Source organism: Cygnus atratus, chromosome 1, assembly GCF_013377495.2.
Source record: "Cygnus atratus isolate AKBS03 ecotype Queensland, Australia chromosome 1, CAtr_DNAZoo_HiC_assembly, whole genome shotgun sequence".
In the NCBI taxonomy this organism is placed as follows: Eukaryota; Metazoa; Chordata; class Aves; order Anseriformes; family Anatidae; genus Cygnus; species Cygnus atratus.
In genome coordinates, this window is record NC_066362.1 from 191,747,102 (window position 1) to 191,768,584 (window position 21,483).

A 21,483-nucleotide genomic window follows, 5' to 3' on the forward strand; every position below is an offset into this window, starting at 1 on the left:
TGGTGCAGCCCTGCCAGCGAGGTACCTGGGGGTGCACAGGGAGCTGGGAGGGGACACAACCAGGAGCTGGCCCAGACTAACCAAAGGGACATCCCATGCCATAAGGCATCATGCAATAACAGCTGGGTTAAAGAAGGAGGAAGGGGGGGATGTTTGGAGTGACATGGCTTTTGCTTTACCCGGTAATCTGTCTTTATCTCAACCCACTTTTCCCTTTCTGATTCTCTCCCCCATCCCACCTGGGGTGAGAGAGAGTGAGCAGCTGTGTGGTGCTGAGCTGCCTGCTGGGTTAAACCACAACATTAAAAACTTACACAAACGCAGCAAGTGACTGGAAAAATTTGTGGTACAAAAAAAAAAAAAAAAAAAAAGTAAAGAATTACACACAAAGAAACTACCTCTGGTTCTGGAAGTTCTTGTGCTACAAATTAGTCTGGAGGAGTACTCTGGCTATAGAGCTCAACTATTTTTTACAAATTTTCTTAGGAACTTCCTATTGTTCATTACTGAGACAAGAGAAAGGGATTTTTGTTTAAGTTCTTGTATTCTGAACTGGAGATATGAATATAGTCTTTGCTTCACATCAAGTGGTGTGATTTTTCAGGAAGCTTTCAAAGGGATCTAAAATAACCAAGATCCAGAGGCACTTGGTGAAGTCAAGTTTGATGAGAAATTAATCTTTGAGGTAAGATTCCATTTTCAGAGGTACAAGATAAAAATAAAAAGCCCAGAGGTGCTTGTAAATGGGGAAGGATTCAAAGATGTGAAACAGTGCCCCAGATCACATCTGTGTCCCTTGATACTGGAGTTCAAGGGACAGAGAAGTCTAAGGTACAGTGGTTAAAGTTTATCAGCCAAAAACCTGCCTGGAACTTCTGTATAGTTTGTGATACAGCTTCACCCCCACTGAAACAGAAGCCCCAAATCATACTCCCACCTCTTCACAGAGATTCCCTACAGACATAAGGGAAATGCCTACAATGAAGGAGTGTTTCTTTACCATTAAAATGTATCATTAGTGTCTTCTTATATATATATATATATATATATATATATATATTTTATTTTTTTTGCACAATAAGGACAAGAGATAAAATCCTTTATATGACTCTTCCTGTAACAGAAACATGTACACTATTACAGTTCCCAATATAATATGCCTAAACAACTCTGCTTCGCTATTAGTCCATATAACTATTGGCACAGAACAAGAAGATACAACTCTATGTAATAGCTTTGTTTAGAACAAGTTATTTTTTTATATCAAGGGAAATAATCTCTGATTTTAAAATGCTATAAATTTCACAGTGGTAGCCCTAGAGGCAGAAAAGTTAATAATGAATCCTGACATTTTCTGCTCTTACAGGTTGACTTTGAAATCCCCTGCTAAGGTTTGCTAATACAGCTATTTTCGCTTTCAAACATTCTGAGAATGAAAAATTTAGTAATATCGCAGACAAACTTTTAATTTTCTTCCAAGGGAAAGCTTCAGGAAGAGGCAATACAATTTTAAATAATTTAATTGCCATAAATTAAACACACTATATAGCACATACCTGAAACCAATCAGCATCTAATTTTTTTATCAGTCCTTTAAGAATATTCAGTGCAAGGCTCTCTTCCTTTTTAGCCCAGAAAACCTGAGCTTCTTCTAGTTGCCATTCATAAACTCCATATTGCTTTGTATTATACTGTTTGATCTGAAACATAGCTCTTTCTGGAAGCTGAAATTGAAAAAAAAAATACATTATCATCAACAATTCCTCAAGTCAAATACATGGACCTTAAAGCAAATTTTGTTTTTAAACTCCATCTTAATTTGCTCTGCATGTGCAGCATATTCTATCTAATGCTAAGAATGTATTTTGAAGAAAGAGATGATCATTCTATGAATTTGCAGACAATCCTGACTTGCAGCAAAAAGAGAGTATGGAATTGAACTTCACAAACCCCAAAATGAACTATCAACATTTAACATTTTACATTACTTGGAAATATAAAGTACAGAAACCCTACAATCAGTATCTGCTGAAATAATCACTAAGCTAAAATGATAATACACAATTATTATGTTGAAAGAGACCTAAAAATAATAATACAAAAAATGTGACCATCATATATGAATTTGTTTGTATATCTACCTCTTTACTCATATTACTGGTGAAATAACATCCTTATTATTTAGTAATCTAGCATCAATACATGATAGCATGAAGAGCAAACTATTTTTAATCATGTTGAAGATCGAGGCTAACGTGTATTTTCACAAGCTGTGCAACTAACAACCACATCATTCAAACTTTTAAATAAGCATTTTACACAAGGTAAGTAATTAAAATGTAAGAGTGCCTGTAAATGGAAATTTGAGTACTTCAATTAGTGGTCAGTGTGATGATTCTGTACAGAACTCTACTCCTCCTCCTAATGGATAGTAGTGGCAACAAAGAGGAAGAAAAGCCATTAATTGTGAAGAATGCTTCCCCAGAAACTTTCCCACATCCAGACACTTTATGCTGCCAGCTAGTGGTGTGCCAAAAGACAAGAGTTATCATCACGTGGTTTGAAAGACTGATAAGGTCCAGAAGTATGTTCCAAAAGTTATCCATGACATACAGCACTGAAAAGGCTGGAATGATAGTGTTTCCAGAAACACACCAGCTCCATCTTCCAGAACCTTTTAATCCCCCCCAAATATAACATTTCAATTTTAATCCTTTTCTGTAACTGAAAATCTAAGTGAAAAACTCTGAACTTCTGTTTAGGCTCTTACAGGCCAGTCATCAGAATTGTGTTAGTGACTGGGCAGGCATGAGGTAAAAAAATGATTCAGAAAATTTCCCAAATAATTCCAGAGGCACTGAGTAAACCTCTCAGTTTATGAAATCAAAGACAGCTTTCTACCAATGACACCATTATGCACAAAGAGAGTTAGAAACTTCCTGAAATCACATTTTAATATACTTTCACATATTTGAAGTGTTGAACATGTTTCCAAGTTATATATTTAGCTGGAATTATTTCCTTCAGAGGTTCTTGGAGGATATTGTTGCTCTACAAATTCTTGTTGAGTTACTACTTGCAGACGCACAAGCTAGAATGAGCCAAGGTTGACTCTGGATTTTAAATGGAGTTTTCAGCATTAGCAGCTGCAGAAACCACTGTTCCTGCAAATCCCATTAAGTCATTCACAGAGAGATATTTAACACAATGCAATGGTGCCTTGAGGTTATAAATCCTCAAAGATAACACTCAATATACAGACGCAACAGAGTTCTTTCTGCAGCTTTAATCTGGGACACTAGAACAACATGATGCAAGTGAAAGCTGGATATATAAAATTATACCAGAATAAACTAATAGAGCTATAAGAGCATTCTTTTGTAAAAATTTCATCTTAGTATTATCTACTTCAGAGACTGGCTTATAACTATGATCAAAAATTAGAAAACATGCCAATAAATACAATTCATGAGTAAGTTCTACATATTTCAAGTCTCTAAATAATTGTTTCAATGAATTAACTTAGAATACAGTTAATCTTCAGTACGGTTGAAAAATCAATTTATTTTATAAACTAAAAACCTAGATATCCATCACTGATCTTTCCTGGAATTTGTTACCTGTGTATTATTAGCAGTTCTTGACAATTTAGAGAGCTCCACTAGATGCTTGGTAAGGATGTCTTTAATACATTCTCTTTTAGTATTTTCATCCTCCTTTTCAAGCAAGATCTCCAAAATTACAGTGCGCAGAGCCATGATAGGTTCCTGGAAACGGAAGTCACTGTCCTTGAGAAGATGGGACTGTCTCTGCCATTTCAAATAAATATCATTCAGTTGTTGAGTAGTAGAAGATCTGCAGTTATTACCAAAATGGAAAAGATCTGTTATCAATTCCTGCTAAATATTAGTGAAATGCAAGACAAGTAACAACAGTAAAGTACAGAGGTAGTTCACAATCTACAGTTCAAAAAGAAGGAAGAGTCCATAAACCCCTGCTGTAAATATTCTTGATTAAGCGTTAAAAAACTTCAAAAGGGAATCACATGCATACAGTCCCAGGAGTGCTTAAAAGATTAGAAATCAAAATTCTTACTTTGTTCTATAAGTTAAACACAGATCAAAATAAGAATAAATTCAAAACTGTGGCATTACAGCCGTATAGGTTGCCATTGTATGTGTGACTTTCTTAGACAGTTCATTAACTGTAAATAGCAAAGGTTCATAAGGTCAGATGACTGTAGAATGACTGTAAGTTACCAGGCTGATACAACTATGGCAGAAAAAGGCAAAGTTAACAACACTATTAAAAAGCAATGTTAAGAATTCAGCTAGAACACTGATGGTAATACTGGTCCACTACAAAAGTGATTCAAACCAAAATAACGTTCAATAGAACCACGGGGATGATCAAGGAAATAGAAAACAGTGTCAGAAAGGAAACTAGTGGAGGATGACTCAGTCATTTTTAGCAAACCAAAGGCTAAGAGATATGGTTGCAGCCTTGGGGTGCACCAGGGAACTCAAAACAAAGGAAAGAAAAAAATTATTTAAAATACAATATTGCTATAGTATCAAGTAATTAAAATTAGACCAGGAATAAATCCAGTCTGGAAATAAAGAGGATCTGGATTCGTCTTCCTGTCCTAAAGATAAAATTCATACAGTTTTTAAGATGGAATGTGAGATGTCCAGGAATAAAATTTGATGAAGTCATTTTATTTGTGTGCTAGACTCGATTATCAAACATACAGAAAACTGAAAAAGCAGTATAAAACAATGCTTAAAAAATACCTGGAAAATACAGGACCTATATTTTCCAACTCTCCAATTAGCTGTAGTCTGCAAAGAGTTGGATATAAAGAATACACAGACTCGAGACTGCCTCTGCATAGCTCTTCCACTTCATTCACCCTATGGATTTAACAGAGAAATATTTTCTTCCAATATCCACAAAGAATTCCGAATATCCATAACATAATTTCCACAGTGAGAAGAAATAAAACAGCAAATCTATTCTGTCTGGAATTATTTTGTAATACCATTAAAGTTCAAAAAATTAAGTTTGTCAATAAGTGAAAACATGATAAACATATTTATAAACTCCAAAGCACGTGTTATAACTGACTTGAAAAAGACAAGAAAGCATTCAAATCCATTTCAGAGGACTGCTAAGTAAAAACTGCATACTAGAAATGAACCTCAATTAACATGCAAATTGTATATGCACAAAAGATAAATTCATGTTAAAAAAATAATAGAATTTAAGTTGCAGACCAGAAGAACTGATTTTATTCTATGAATGAGTCTTCATTTAAGCCCACAAAACCACCACAAGTCTTTTATACGGAACTTGTGACTACCATCTCTCCTTCCCCCTCTGCCTTCCCCCTGCCCCTTTCTATACGAGCAGAATGTTGACACAGCTGGTTTTCTTTTCTTTTCTTTTCTTTTCTTTTCGTTTTTTTTTTTTTTTTACCTTGCATCTTTAAGAGTGTCATAAAAAACAGAGAATTCCTTATCTCGTAAAGACTGAAGAGCATCATACAATGACTTGTGGTACCCCAATCCTCCTGTCTCATCTCTTAAAGAAAAAAATAAAACAAAAATAACATTAAAATGAAAAGGAAATTGTAATTCTCTGCAAAGCATTCAATTTTATCTTTATGATGAATATTTTACCAGTACATTTTTCTGTGGCTGGATGAACTGCTGTTTCAGGTCATAAAAAATTACAATGTAACCCTTTACATTTCAAAGTAATTTAGTATTTTATAAACACAATCTGTTCTTTTAAAACAAAGAAAAAACAGTAATTGTCAAAATGTTTGGAATACTGGAGAATATGTTCACAATTATATAATAATAAGACAAAAACAACATCACAATAAAAAGTTAATCCTAACAATTCTCAAGGCATTATGCTGAAAGATATGGGATGTATGCATCTTCAACTATAATCAACAATTTTTTACATTTAACTTCAGAAATATTTTTTAAATGGAAAAAAATATTGAAAATCATAAGGCTGGTGTTCAAATTCATTTTCTGTATCCATTCCCTCTATCCACATTTCTCTGTTTTACCCATTTCGCTTTTCTTTCTTCTCCCTGATCCTCCTCTTCCTTACCATCCCATTCTCTATCTTATACGTTGCTTCTTCTGCTCTTGTATTAAAGATGAGTATCTTAGTTGCCTAAAAGGTTTGTGCACACAACTACAAAATCTTAGAGTAGCATCTCCCTATTCGTACACCTATACGAGCCCACCTATACGAAGTTTGTTCTGATTGTGGCATGACATACGGCCTTCAACAGGATATGATGTCTGTGAAGTCTTCCCAGTGCTTCTAAACAACCACCCTAAGATAGGGAAGTAGAAGAGGATGTGAATGCACCTGGAGTGTATTCAGATCCATTTCTCTATCCTCCATTCTTTCAACTACTCAAAGTTAATGCAGATGGAGTCACTGAAGAACCCATAGTGCTACTTGTGCTTTTATCAAAACGTACTGAATATATTCCTCCCCAAGTGTGAAATGATGTAGCTGTGCTAGGAAGGAATAGAGTTCACATGATATTTGCACATGACACAAAACTGGGGCGAGTGGTTGATTCACCAGAGGGCCATGCTGCCATCCAGAAGGACCTTGACAGGCTGGCAGGGTGGGCTTACAAATATCTCATGAAGTTCAACAGGGGTAAGTGCAGAGTCCTGCACCTGGGGAAGAACAAACACATGCACCAGTGCATGCTTGGGGGCCACCCAGCATGCAGAACAGGACCTGGAGGTCCTGGTGGACACCAAGCTGAACATCAGTCAACAATGTGCTCTTGCTGCTAAGAAGGCTGATGATATTCTTGGCTGCATTACGTAAAGTATCACCAGCAGGTCAAAGGTAGTGATCCTGCCTCTCTACTCAGCGTTGGTGAGGCTGCACCTGGAGTACTGAGTCCAGTTCTTGGCCCCCCAGTACAAGAGGGATCTGGATGTACTAGAAAGAGTCCAATGGAGGGCCACCAAGATGATGAAGGGACTGGAGAATCTCTCCTATGAAGAGAGGCTGAGAGAACTGGGACTGTTCAACCTGGAGAAGAGGAGGCTCAGAGGGATCTCATCAATGTTTATAAATCATAGAATTACAGACTGGGTTGGGTTGGAAGGGACCTTATAGATCATCTAGTTCTAACCCCCATGCCATAGGCAGGGACACCTTCCACAGGTTGCTCAAAGCCCTGTCCAACTTGGCCTTAAGCACTTCAAGAGCTTCAACAACTTCTCTGGGCAACCTGTTCCTGTGCCTTACCACCCTCAGAGTAAACAATTTCTGTTTACTTGTTTTACCTTGAGACAAGGATATAATGGAGGGCAGCGTCAAATGCTTTGCACAGGTCCAGGTAGATGATGTCAGTTGCTCTATGACCGAAGATGCTCTTCCCCTTCTCTGACAGGTGGACCCCATCAGCCCCCAGCAGACCAGGTTTCTCAAAACGAATCCCATGGTCTAAGTAGCTGAGGCACCAGTCCTGTAACCATCTGTTTGCCAGATTCGACTGGCCCTTTCAATCCCCTTCCCTTTGACTGGGAGGACTGATAAAAAAGCTGCCTCTGCTCCCAAGTGCTTTACTGCCGCTCCCAGGGCTCTGTAATCCCACTTGATACTCCTCAGACTACTCCTGGCTGCATTACTGGTGCCCACATGAAACAACAGCAGCGGATAATAGTCCTTAGGTTATACAAGGCTTGGCAGTCTCTTGGTGACATCCCTGATACAAGCCCCCAGGAAGCAGCAGGCTTCCCTCAAGAGTGGGTCGGGTTGGCAGACGGGCACCTCCGTACCTCTCAGAAGAGGGTCTCCTGCTACAATCACTCATCACCTAGGACTAGTTGTTACATGGGGAAAAATACCTGAAAGGAGGGTGTAATGAAGACAGAGCCATGCTAATTTCAGAGAGGCCCAGTGCCAGGACAAACCGGAACGCAGGAGGTTCCTTCTGAACATCAGGGAGCACTTCTATATCGCGTGGGTGACAAAGCAGTGGCAAAGGCTGCCCAGAGAGGTTGTTGAGTCTCCTCCTTGGACATACTCAAAAGCTGTTTGAACATGGTGCTGGGCAACCTGCTGGAGGTGTCTCTGCTTGAGCAGTGGGTTGGACCAGATGACCCCCAGAGGTTCCTTCCAACCTCAGCCATTCTGTGATTATATCCTGACCAGTCATATGAAATAACTAATGCTAGGTACAGAACATGACACAAGGGAAGAGATTGCTTCTTACAATACAGTAGCCATGAATCAACACTGCTGTTTGTTTTTTTTTCTAATTCAGTTTTTGAAGACCTCTCATGGCTTACTATTATCCTTCCCATTTGTTTATACATTAAACATTAAAAAGTATCTATCCCTCATACATAATTAAGACACTTTTACTATATGAGTAAAAAGTGTAAAATTTCACTTAGGAAGAGCATTAAGAGAGAGTTATGAACAAACAAAAAGAAGAATCAACTGCACAGTTATTGAGGATACCAAAGTGATGTGCAAACAGAACAGGTCCAAGCAAAAACAACAGATTTTCAATTCAATGATTAAAATAAAGTAGGTGACTTGCAACCCAGAAATTATATTCTAATGTCTTTTTTTTTTTTGCTTGGAACTGAAACAGTTGCCTTTCACTTACAGAACTATGAAAAAAATAAATTGATTTACATGACAGAAGAGATTTGGTCCCACTGCATATTCCTCCACGCTGCCTGGTATTGTATTTCCTGTAGTTCTGCACACCGCTCGGTGTTTTCATGTTTCAGTCCTTTTAGATACATGGAAAGAGTGTGGCAAAGCCCAAAATTCTGCAAAGCCTGTAATTAACAAAATTACTGAAAGTTGCTTTTCCTCCTTTGATAAACTGAATTGTTTTTTAAAAGTATTTGTTTTGCCTTTGGTGACAAAGAAACCTTCGCAGGTAAGATAGAACCAAAAGTATTTCTAAATGCAGCACAAAAAAACTTTCAATAAGATAACTATTAAATCACACAACTAATACCAATCACCTTGGAAAATTATTTCATTGCTACTGTGGCTGGCATCCCTTGAAACAAAATTTCTATGATCTGTTCAAAATGAACTATCTGCTGACATTTCTCCATTCCATCATTTGTGAGTAGTAAGCCAAAACTGGTTTTACTTCCTAGTGAACTATTTTTCCTAGTGGAGATTTGAAAAAGTTTCCTACAACTTTTTAATTCCTATCTATTCGAAGACCATAATAACTTTATAACTGTGATCACTTATCTAGGTTACACGTGCAGCCATTATGTTTAACAGTAATACTAAATAATTTAGTATCACAAAAAAAGCAAAAAAAAAGGGTAAAAAAGCAACATATTTTAAGACATTAAAACAAGACAACATCAATTCTATGTATTTATTTCATGAGAAATACAAGTTCCAGTAACACAGTTGCTGTAATGTAGATGTTTAAATAATGAGATGACAAAAATAACCAGTTGTATTACTTTTTATATCTCATCATTTTAGGAGCTACCCAAAATTTGTATAAAATGGAAAAATATTTTTAAATATTTCACAAAATTCATGACCCAAAATAGGGATTATGGGTGAGTGACAAAAGGACAGTAAGCCTTGGTGTTTTCAGACAAATGCTGATTTGTCTTGTATCATGCAGTTTGGCTACCTATAATGAGAGGACTGAACTTGATAACTGAAGAGGTTTCTTTGTCCTAAAACAATTTTGGTTTTAGTATGAATAACTTTACACAGTACAATGGATATCAATTGCTACATGTATTTCCTATTACAAAATATAATTACCTCTATTATCCCTGCGTGGCAAGTAGATGGAGAGAGGGTTGCCTCAAGGTCATACGTTAGAAGAGCTTTTTCCCATACTGCTTCGTGCTCATATGTTCTTATCCTATTGTAAGTTAAGAAGTTTTCAATTTAAGTTCCTTGCTAGGAAATGAAATCAATTACTTACAGAACATAAGACCATTAACAAGTTATACCGTGCTAATGGCTGTAACATTCTTCCTCCACCACAGCCATAGAGACTGTCAGGCTCTCCAATGCTTTTATATATGTCCATGAGAAGATCCTAGAACAAAGACCACGAAACAAAGAATTACCTCTCTTGGAACTAGTTCAAGCGAGTTTTATACATACGATGTAAATTTATAAATAAAGGTACCTTCCATTAACATTGTTATCATTGCTTAATTCTCCTTTATGCAATATCTGAGCCTGTTATCATCACAGAAAGAAAAATTCTGTAGTGTAGCGAAACTCTTCAGGACCACCTAATTTCTCTGCTACGATATTAAAAAAAAATGCAGCTCTGGAATAATGAACTAAGGAAAAATATAACTTAGACAAGGCTATTGAATCAGATTTTATATATTAAATAAGACTTGTAGGGACCACGCTACTATGGTTGTGATTACTGTAACTTGCTACACCAGCTCACTGATTTTTAATAAGCATTTCTCTCTGACAAAATAAACAAACAAACAAAAAAACCTACTTTGCTGGTTACCACCATAAGGTCGGTTCTTTTGGGGAACAAAGTCTGTTTTGCTGTGACTGAAAATTTACCTGTCAGTGTTTCATATGAACTAATACTCGATTTAACTTGTCTGTCAAGGCCACTGAGTTCACTTTGAATTAGAGCATAGGTAGAACTTTCAAATACAGCCTTCAGCTCAGACGAGACCTACTGCTAATTGTAATTATATAAGAAGGTTTGCAGATTATTAAGCACACAAACATATATACCTGTAAGCTTATGCCAGTTTCTTTACTTTTTTCATTCAGAATAGTAATAGCTGTTCTTTGACTTTCTTCTTCAAATGTCAAACTTTTAGCTTTTTTAAAAGAAGACCTACAAGAAATGTTTGAACCAGTAAAGTTAAATGAAATTTCACACAAAGAATTAAAGTAATGCTGAAAAAACACTTTAGAATTAAGGGGTACATACACTAAATACAAGATCGAGCCTGTCACATTCCCAAGTTATTCAAAATGGCAGAATGGCATTTACCAGAATGGCAAAGTAGAAACAAGAATATCAACATCAAGGGATTTCAACATCAATGCTTTGTAGTTTGTTTTCTTTTTTTTTTTTTTTGGGGGTGGGGGGAGGAGAGGAGGGAACAACTGTAATGTTTAATTTTTATTAAATCAAATTGCTAATGTTTTTCTGAATGCCTGAAGCAGGAATGCTCTCTTCTGTGAAACAATAAAAGCAACTGTACAATATCTGTGCTTACAACCATACTTTTGATATATGTTCACTGACTAGATTTATTTGTTGCAAAACCAAAGCTAGTGAATTAGTTCCATATTTGGATCTTGTTAGACTAGAAGATAAAGGTAATTGTGCATTATATAAGAAAGTTCCCTCTACATAGATCAGTAGAAGATCAGTTCTACACTAGAAATTATAAAATTATGAAAGCTAAAACCGTACAATTCTGGTCAAGGTTCTGTGGTTTCTTTCCCCCTTGTTTCACTTTTGGACATAATTTGACCAGTAGCACACTATTAATTTCCTGAAATAAAATCTGAAAAGTGTTCCTTTTGGAAAATGAGATTAAATACTTCTTGGTATCCAGAAGCATTAGCTTGAACTAACTTCCTCCAGAACACACACACAAAGAACACTTTCCGGTTAGTAATTAAAATGCCACAATTTCAAGTGTGCCATAGCTAGCAAACTAGCAAGGTTGGGATCACTTTGAAGAACTAATAGAGTATTTTCAAGGTCAGTACACATGCCTAAGCATTTATTTTAAAGTTTCCATAGCTTTTTACATAACAAAACAGTACTGGGAAACATAAAACATGATCCATTTTACTAGAAATGTCAAGAAACTGAAATCCTCAAGCCTTGTACCTTTCCTGCTGTTTGTCTATATTTATCTTGTCTGCGTAGATTTCTGCATAGAGCAAGGCTGTGAAGTGAGCAGCACACGACTGTGCTGCTACAGCAACCTCAAGATAATTCAGATCTAGCCAGAAACTGTCATCAAAAACTGTACCTGAAACAGATCTGATTAAATAGAGACTTTAATACTGTTGTAACAGACTTAACATTAAACAAAATAAATCCAACTCAACTATAAAGCCTTTCAAAGGCTAAATCTACCTTAGCTCCCCAACCCCAACCCCATACCATAAGAAGTTTATCATGCAAGAAGTTTTCAGAAAACTCTTTCAGCATAGTTAATATCATTTAAAGCTAGCCATATTATTCTATAATAAATGTAAGGTTATTACTAGATCTTTATTCTTTTAAGCAGCGTTCTCTATCCATTTTTTCTTTCTTAATCTAGAACATCAACAGACCTTAAAACAGTCATAATTAAAGTTAAGCAACATTTTGGAAAGCCATAATTCACCTCTTTTGCCTTCTTAAGTAATTAACAACAGCAAGCATGGTTCGTCGAGATACTTTATCCAGACTTCTGAAAACCTGGTTTTCTTGCTCTAGGATGTATATTTCAAAAAAGAAAAAATAATGGGACTTGTGTCATAACAGTGTCCTTCATATTGCATTTACTGTTTCAGTAAGATGCGTTGCATAGAATGACAGTGCTTCAAGAGACCTCTATCATTTGCTTACATGTGTCCCTGAACTAACTGAAAGTTTAGAGAACTTAGAAAATCCATATTTTTCATAGAACATTTTGGTTTACTCTGTATATCTGAGCAAAAAATTGTGCAGTAGTTTCCCTGACTGCTTACAGGAAGGAAACAGGTAATTGCTATTCCTCTTCTATCTTCCAAAGCAGGACAACAATATATCTTTATTGAGGGAACAGTTTGGTACCTATGTGAAAGGATACTGATCTAGTCTTCCTAGCCACACTAGGCAGCACCTATGAAAAGTACCTTAAAATACACCTCATGTATTTTACATTGAGCCTTAAAATATTAGCCTCATTTAGAGCAGCCTTAGTGTAAAATGAAGGCTTCCTCTCACCTCTTCAGCAACCCAAAGCTTGTGTGACTTTCCTGTAAAGAGGCTACAAGACATTTTACAGACTGATTCCTTTGGTGATTTTTTATCACCAGAAGATATGTAAGTCACAGAAGATATGGAAGATATGGCAGAGTAGCTACTGCACAAAAAAAAAAAAAAAAAAAAAAGATTAATCTGAAGTTACTGTATTTGTGTTAAGGGCCTCGCACAAGTAAGAGAAATATACGATTTCAGCTCCTGAAAATGAGTTCAGTCATATTAGACTACTCCCACTGTATAATAACGGAGATGTTTTTACATAAATTTCTGCTCACTCCAATCACAATCTAATCTGGAAAGACACTAGTCAGCTGGATTAGAAGGTACACTCCAGCCAGACAAAGCAATTCAAACTTCTATTCTCAGGCTAAAAGAAGGTCCAACAGCCCTCTGTCTACTTCAATTTACCAAAGCAGTACTTTCTTTTGAATGGAAGTTAGTGCATTTACTCAAACTCAGCTACAGTTATTTTGGATTACAGTTTCCTTTCATTCTTCTGGAATGGAACAAGTCTTTTTAATATATAGGGAGACCATTATCAACATAAGGCAGATGTTCAAGCAAGGGTTAATCTTTTTTCCAAGGGGAAAAACTAGGTGAAAAATGACTTTATTCATTTGTGTTTGAGTAAGAAAGAAATTTAACAATTTGCGATTTTAAGAGACAGTCCAAGTCTTAGTCTTGCAGCATACAACACTGGATCACATCTGAATTCAGCAAGTAATAAACATTATCCAGTTGTGAGTAATAAAAGGAGATATACAGAAGAAACCATTTGGGTCTTTTCAATGAAAAGCTTCAAAATGACAGATACCTCCACTGATCAAACAACTGGACAGAAGTTTCTAAAATTCTATCTGCCTACAAGTACGCATCATGTATTTGAAGTCAGAAGAAGATACTTTTTTACAATCAGGATCCCTCTTCTCACTGAAAGAAAAATACTGTGACATTACCTGAGTCAGAACTTGGTGGTGTAGCTGATCTACTTGAAGAGACAAATCTGCAACAGGCTGTAAAAAACTTTTGGACATGAACTGACAAAAGATTTCGCCAAGATTCATTTGAATCATGAAGAAGGATATCATGAATCAGGTATGGAAGCAAAGTTTGACACAAGTCTGTTTTCACCTAGAATACAATTAGGGAACAGCTGCTAAGAAAAAGAACCAAAAGCCCTTTTTTTCTCAGTTTATAACAAACTCAAAAAGCCTAACAGCTATTCTACTGTCTTACTGTACAACAAAACTAAAAACTAAAATGTATCAAATTTAGACACAAAACTGAAAACTATTCAAAACAAACATGTAATGTTTAAGAATGAACATGTAATATACAAAAATGTATAACACTCAATATGGCTATACTAGTATTCAGTTTAAATAGTCACACATAGTTCAACTGATTGCAATTCTCTCTCAAATCTTGTATTCAAGAATGTGAATATATATGTGCACATAAAATATGTGCAGTATCCTGACTATGAAGTATTTGATTTACTGTTAAGTAGTAACTTAACAGCAGAAATTACTATTTGTTATCAACCTGAGTAATCATATAATTTTGTGCATAACAGCCCACAGAAGTCTGTGTATAATTCAGCTCACCTCACACAGTGGCTTCATTAACTGGAGAACTTCATTTTGTACACCTCCACTGTCCAGTATTGAACGGGTAAGGCTCTTGATCCAGGTCTCATGACTTTCTCCCAGAGGAAGCCACAGGTTTGCGTCATCCAAAGTTTCTAAAGAAGCCTCTGAATTGTTAGTTGGTAGTTCAAAAAGCTAGAACAGAAAAATATATATTGCAAATATAAACAAATGCAGCATTTAAAAAACATACTGCAATTTGCACAGATTAAAACACATTAAATATTGACTGTGCATGAATTGATTGAAAATACCGACTTTGTTCATGCAAATGTAAAGTTTTACAAGGAAATCTGAAAGTATTAATATTAAAATTTTACAGATAACATCAACAAGGCCACATTAGACAGCATATTTAGGTTGTAAATTAGAAGTTTGAAAATCAGGAAATATCTGATTTATGATTAATTACGCAACCTTTTTTCTGACTTATTTTCCACCAGGTTTTTGCAACAAATGATCGAATCTTGAGAAAGAATGCATTAGATTTCTAAGCAGGTAAACAGAAATCGTCTGTCTAGTAATGAAAGCACACAGCTTTCTAACATCAAATTGGAAATTTCCTATCTGAAGAAGCCCCAGATACTGAAACAGAAAGGTAAAACAGGAGATGTAAAAAAGCAGCAACATCTGCAATCAGACAGATGAAAAGGCCAACCCTTGGATTCAACAAAGATGATCTCAAAAATATTTTCAAATTTACTTTTTTATATTTATTTCTATGCTTTCCCTACCCCTCATGTCACATAAATAAGCTATATTAGAAGAAGTACCTTTTTCCTAGACATTCTGAAAGGCTGTAGATAGATTAACATGGGATCACCTCTTTTTTTATAAACTTCCCAAAATTCAGTGCCAGACTTGGTGGCTAATATGTTTTTCAAACAGGAAACAGCAGCAGCTCTAACATCAATACTGAAAGAATAACATATAGAATGTCATTATTAATAACTTCATTCAGCTATTTTATTTTAAAAACCACCTTTATAAACATACAAGACAAAGAATTCCACAATCTAACAACGTGTGCATCAAATCAAAAAATCTTCGTGACTAGGATCATAGAATCACAGAATAGAAGCATAGAATCATTAAGGTTGGAAAAGCCCTCCAAGATCATTTGGTCCAACCATGCCCCTACCACCAATGTCACCCACTAAACCATGTCCCTAAGCACCACGTCCAACCTTTCCTTGAACACCCCCAGGGATGGTGACTCCACCACCTCCCTGGGCAACCCGTCCCAATGCCTGACTGCTCTTTCCGAGAAGAAATGTCTCCTCATTTCCAACCTGAAAATACACCATCCCATACCTTGTTATAAAGCAAAGCCTCACTATTTACTCTACAACATCGCTATCCTCTACAGCACAGAAGAGATTCTCTGGTTCAAGTTTAATTAGACAATTTCTAGCTTGATTGGATAAGTAATCTGAACCTTGAGGAAGCACATGGTGTTAACAGGCATGATCCAAATGCACTTTCAGAGGTGCTACTCAGATATGAACAACGCACAGCTTAATGGCCCCTATTAAGCTTTGGACTAAATAAATTAAATAAATAAATATACTCACCAATTATCTGTTAAAGCAGTATTTATTTGAGTTAACATTATAAAGACACACTGAAGCTTTTTATCTTCAAGTAAGTCCACTGCTTTAGAATCCAGTGCATTTTCAGCATGCCGAAGAGCTATGGTAGAGAAATCCATGGGACCTATTTCTCCCAAGCAACTTCCAACAGCCTCTGCAAATGAAGGTAATTTTATATTTTTACACACACTAAAACAAGGTCTAACCCTAAAAAATGTTGCGACTAGTCAATTAGTATAAACCATTTTTAGAACTCGGAGATTATTATGAGGTCAAAAGCTGCACACATTTATAAATAATCACTTGAGGAGCTTTATGATTAAAATCACATGCATGTTTCACAGCTTAATCCTCATAAATAATACAGTTATGCTTTCTAATTCAATTTTCTCAAAGTGTATATGGCTCTGGATTTTGCAGATTAAATCTGACACGGATTTTATTTTTGCTTGTGTCCAAATCAGGGAAGTGCAAAAGGTCAGAATCACAGCCACTAAGGGAAATCATTTTTTCATGCCCTAAGAGTATGATAAACACAAACAGAGAAGCCTGCAAATGCAGCATATAAATACTACCTGCATTTTACTTAAAATGATTCATCGATGTTTTCATCATTTGCTTTCTAAACAAAGAAAATATTTTATAAAAACTCAAGACTACATACAAGGAAAAAAATGACCTTGACTTTGAACACGGTTTCTAAAAGAGGGGGATATTAATTTTCATTAGAAAGGAACCAATATTTATTTCCCTGTTTTTTCCTTTCTACTTGCCACGCTTGACAACATTTCCATCTTCTACAATATTGCTTTTAACAACCAGAGCAAATAAAGAACAAACTGAAGATACACAGGTTGTATTTTGGAATAAGTTTAACAAATCATCTATGGAAACACAATGCAGAAAAGGCTGAAACACACAGCTTGCAGAGGTGCTGAAGAGTGCTGTATCATACTGAAGTCAATGTGAGCTGCAATTGCAATCATAGGTTATTAGTACTTTAGACAAAAATATATATTAAGGCAAATGTTCTCATTACTTGTGTATCTAGCTGTTTTAGACATCTTATCTCAGTAAACATCACCTTCATGGAAGGAATTCCCACTTGCGGAAGAGCAGATTTGGATTTTGACATTGGTACATTGGACCAAACATTAATCAGGTGCTCCAACATAAATGGTGAGAATAATTTTAATAATACATGAGAGGCTTTAAGATGGATAACAATTATTTTGATTTCCACTAAAATATGCCTTTCAAATTTTCAGGTAAGTTCTCTTCCATTTTTCTTACTATTTTTCAACCTACTACAGTGACCCATATAATGGCAGATGTCGAGTATAGAAGAGACTAGGGTCTAAACTGATTTAAATTTACATTATTAGTCTAAGTTGTTATATACCTGACTGAAAAGAAGATTCATTCTAACCATTCTAATGATGGTTACCTCTAGCAGCAAAGGCAAAATACCAGTGGAAATTAACGTTGAGAACAGCCACAGTTTCAATTCTTTGTTTGCAATGACAGCCCTACGAGATCTGTGGGACTCATTAACTTACCCAGCACTGCTTTTTCACCTGCATGATTAAATGCCTTCTTGGACAGCTGCAGTAAGCTCACCACCAGTTTCACTATTACAGAATCTTCTGGTTTTTCTATCATTCAGAAAGAAAAACAAAACAAAACACATGAAAATTTCTCTTTTTCTATAAGTGCTGCCACAGAACTTAATCTGTTCTTGCACTGTTAAAAGTGGTAATAGCTGCTCCCTACTCAGCTTCCTCATACCATTCAGCAGTTCACAGACCTCTCTGTTCCTACTCAATCCTTTTCAACCTTACAAGGCCGAGATTGTTCAAGTTCTACTCTGACGCAAGGTTTTTCACACAAACTTGTTGGCTTTTTACAAACACCTTTTTCAAGCAGAAGTTTGAGACTGAAACTGTAAATGATATTCAAGATGTGGACATAATGCACTTATGGCCTAGGACAGAGGATTGTTCTTCCTCAAATTTTACTCTTCATTTATCTACAGAAAATTACATCAGCTCTTTTTATATTCCAGTCATTCAGTAAGACAAGCAGATGCAGATTTGACGAGAAAAATGAAATTGCCTTGTTAGAAACATCTGAAATCCAAAATAGGAAGGAATTGGGTTTGGACTGGGAGCTAAACAAGAACACTGGGATATGGCAAGGTTCAACTAAGCTAAATCCTATTATTTTCAAATGTTTGTGAGATTTATTTTCTAACATACTACGCCTTTCTAAAATCTAGTTTTAGTAATGAAGCTACTTAAATGTAATTGTAAAGGAGCAGGGAGACTCATATACAAGAAAATTCATTAAGCAGCCATATAACAATATACTTATACATTATCCCCGTCATTCACAATAATGTATGCCCCACTCCAAGAGCTATATGGGCATTTTACCCTGTCTGTCATGTAACACTTCACAGAATATTTATAACATGCTTTGCAGGAGATATTTCAGATTTTGCATCAATAATACATGCCATTCTACTCTGCATGTGAAATTACAATAAGGTTACATTGCTAAACATACCAAAAACAGGACACAAAATAAATCATTCAATGTCAAATTAGAATAGGGTTAAACTGTTACACATATAAAACCAGATAGAGATGAAATAAAACACATAATCAGATGTCTGTACCCTGGAAAATTTTCAGGAGATCCTTCATCTGATCTTTATATCGTTCCAACTGTTTGCGTAAATCATACAGTCCTTCAAGTCGTGTTAAGGGCAGTGAATCACAAGCACTAACTGAGAGAAAGTGATTCATTTCCTGCAAAACAACAGTTTGTATTAAGCACATTTTACACACACATAAAGGCTTCAAGTAAAGAAGTGGTACACAGCAGTCCACAACGTGGAGATTAATAGATGTAAAATAAGCATGGAGACCTAGAAATACCTCAGTTTCTGAAACTGGCAATAAAAATGATTCACATCTAATTTAAATCTTTCTCAGCTATACATAGTTCAAAAACTATTTTTCTTTTACAAGTTTTTTATTGCAAAAACCACTACACCATGAGATATAATTGAAAATGTAATTACCTCCAAAAGAGAATATGGTCCTTTACTGTATTTTATCTTCTGCTGAGTTGATCGCAAATCTTTAAAAGCGGAATATTCAGGAAAAGGATCTAAGCGTTTGATTGCATGGTACAGATTTTCATTATCCTTATTGTCTATCACCAGATACTTCAATAAGCCTAGGACCTGAACATAAAAAGTAAATGAAAAGTAAAAAAGAAAAACACTTTTGAGCCATATTTCTTTAGGTTATAAAGTCTGCATTTCTCTTAGTTTCAATGAACTGAGAACTCTATAAAAAACTTGGTAAGATAATTCATTTACACTATCAGAATTTGTAAAATTTTCAGAGGCATAGGGAAATCACAGATATACTCTAAAAAGGAGTTTTTGCTATTGCCTCTTCCCTAACTGATATCAAAGTGTTTATTATCACAACCTGCAGTTTTATCCTGTCTTTTGATGAAGCTAATTTCAACTATTGGTCAATACAATATTGAGTATGATTTAGCAACACACTACACCCAAGCAGGCCTTTTGATGTTACTGGGACTTTTTAAATTTCTACTATTTCTATTATATCTACAAATTTTTAATTTCTACTATGTAGTGTCAGTAATTTGAAATTCCAACAAATGCCTAAAAATAATGATTTACTGTCCAAACCTCTGAACTCTGGCAGAATTTGTTTCACAGCACATCTACAACTTAAATAAATGCTTGCATAAGGGATAACACATTTTATCTGAAAAATGCTTTTTTTGTGCTTTACTTACTAACTAATGAATGCAACTGGATATTCAATACAGGCAGCTCTGAAGATCTACAATCTAAATGATGAGGTTTTTGTTTGGACGCTTGTATTTATTTGAAAATGATTGACTAGCTTCCATTCAATGCTGGAAGGAAAATAAATAGAAGAAACTGAAAAGTCATCACTAGAGGAAGGATGTCCCTGCAGGAAACATCAGAAGATTTCATATATGATAGCAGTTTGAATTTGGAGAAATTTCTGTCCTCCCCACTTTGTTTCTGCCCAGGGATGCCCTGACATGTTGCTTTCGCAGCTGTGCATGTAAAATTATTTGCACAGAGATATTATAAAACATCAGGTTGGTGACCACTGGGCTGGGAAAAAAGTTGCTGGGTTATTATGAGCTGAACCAACTCTACAGTTGAATTGGAAGCATTAAGAGGTCAATGTACTGCACGCTACACTGCAACCATGAAGGTACACATGGTACAATGTCACCAGATTAAGCTAGAAGGCAAGTGTGAGGACTAAAGTGCAAGAAGCATACTCTTTTCTCACCTTCAGCTACAGATTAGAAGTCACTGAATCTAACTATATTTCCATCTCTAGTGGACCACACGTACAAGTTATCACCAGAAGGAAAACAAGGCTTGTCACACAATAGAAACTGCTTCATTTCTTTGTTAAGGATGAAGTGCTAAATATATTTTAGTATCAATTTAATCAATAAACAGCTGAACCACTGACATCTGTTCTCTGCACCTATTTCTTTGTCTTCTAAACAGCTTCCCCTTTCAAAGGTCTCCATTGTATTTCCTTTGAAATCTTCCACAAGGCAAGAAGCAGTGTGGCTATGGCAAGGTGAGAGCTTTGTAGGTAACTGCTTGGCTACTTGATCTCTTGTAACCAACTTGCCATCACCAGCAGTTTACATATACCTATGTTCTCTCCTTCTTTTTCTTTAGTGGTACCACTGCTTTGGTGTCTCTTCTCTACTGAGAACATTTTTTCTGAAACTTACCCTGAAGGTTTTATACCTCTTTCATATTCGACAGAAACCAACCCAAAAATTCAAAGACATGAAAGGCATAAGGACAGCATTAAAGCTCTTTAAGAACTAAAAAGAAAACTGTTTAATAGGTTAAGTAAACAGAGAATTAGAAAGTAAGTGATACAGTAACCTCAACAATTATGATGGAATACATCTCCATCACTGCTTAAAGCCATAGGAATTACAAATACAGAACACAGAGATACCAAAAGTAGAGACATTTTTACCTAAACAATTAAAGGTATAGAGTTACATGCCAAATAACATTACGATGTTATTGCTTTGTGTACTTACGAAGCATAGAAAAAAGGAACTGAAATTGAACACTAATTAA

At 35.7% G+C, this 21,483-nt stretch overlaps 1 protein-coding gene across 4 annotated transcripts in view; it reads right to left on the minus strand.

Moving 5' to 3' along the window:
* Positions 1-21,483, minus strand: part of ATM (ATM serine/threonine kinase) — a 77,836-nt gene that overhangs the window by 19,511 nt on the left and 36,842 nt on the right. For all 4 annotated transcript variants that reach the window (XM_035542376.2, XM_035542377.2, XM_035542374.2 and 1 more), the window contains 17 exons: positions 19,366-19,530; positions 18,958-19,090; positions 17,837-17,932; positions 16,260-16,431; positions 15,459-15,600; positions 14,644-14,820; positions 13,993-14,167; positions 12,414-12,501; positions 11,909-12,064; positions 10,789-10,894; positions 10,023-10,111; positions 9,829-9,931; positions 8,707-8,855; positions 5,479-5,583; positions 4,794-4,913; positions 3,621-3,855; positions 1,557-1,724 (listed from right to left, as the gene is read on the minus strand). In XM_035542376.2, coding sequence (XP_035398269.1) covers positions 1,557-1,724; positions 3,621-3,855; positions 4,794-4,913; positions 5,479-5,583; positions 8,707-8,855; positions 9,829-9,931; positions 10,023-10,111; positions 10,789-10,894; positions 11,909-12,064; positions 12,414-12,501; positions 13,993-14,167; positions 14,644-14,820; positions 15,459-15,600; positions 16,260-16,431; positions 17,837-17,932; positions 18,958-19,090; positions 19,366-19,530 — 2,379 coding nt within the window. The remainder of the gene's footprint in view (positions 1-1,556; positions 1,725-3,620; positions 3,856-4,793; positions 4,914-5,478; positions 5,584-8,706; positions 8,856-9,828; positions 9,932-10,022; positions 10,112-10,788; positions 10,895-11,908; positions 12,065-12,413; positions 12,502-13,992; positions 14,168-14,643; positions 14,821-15,458; positions 15,601-16,259; positions 16,432-17,836; positions 17,933-18,957; positions 19,091-19,365; positions 19,531-21,483) is intronic.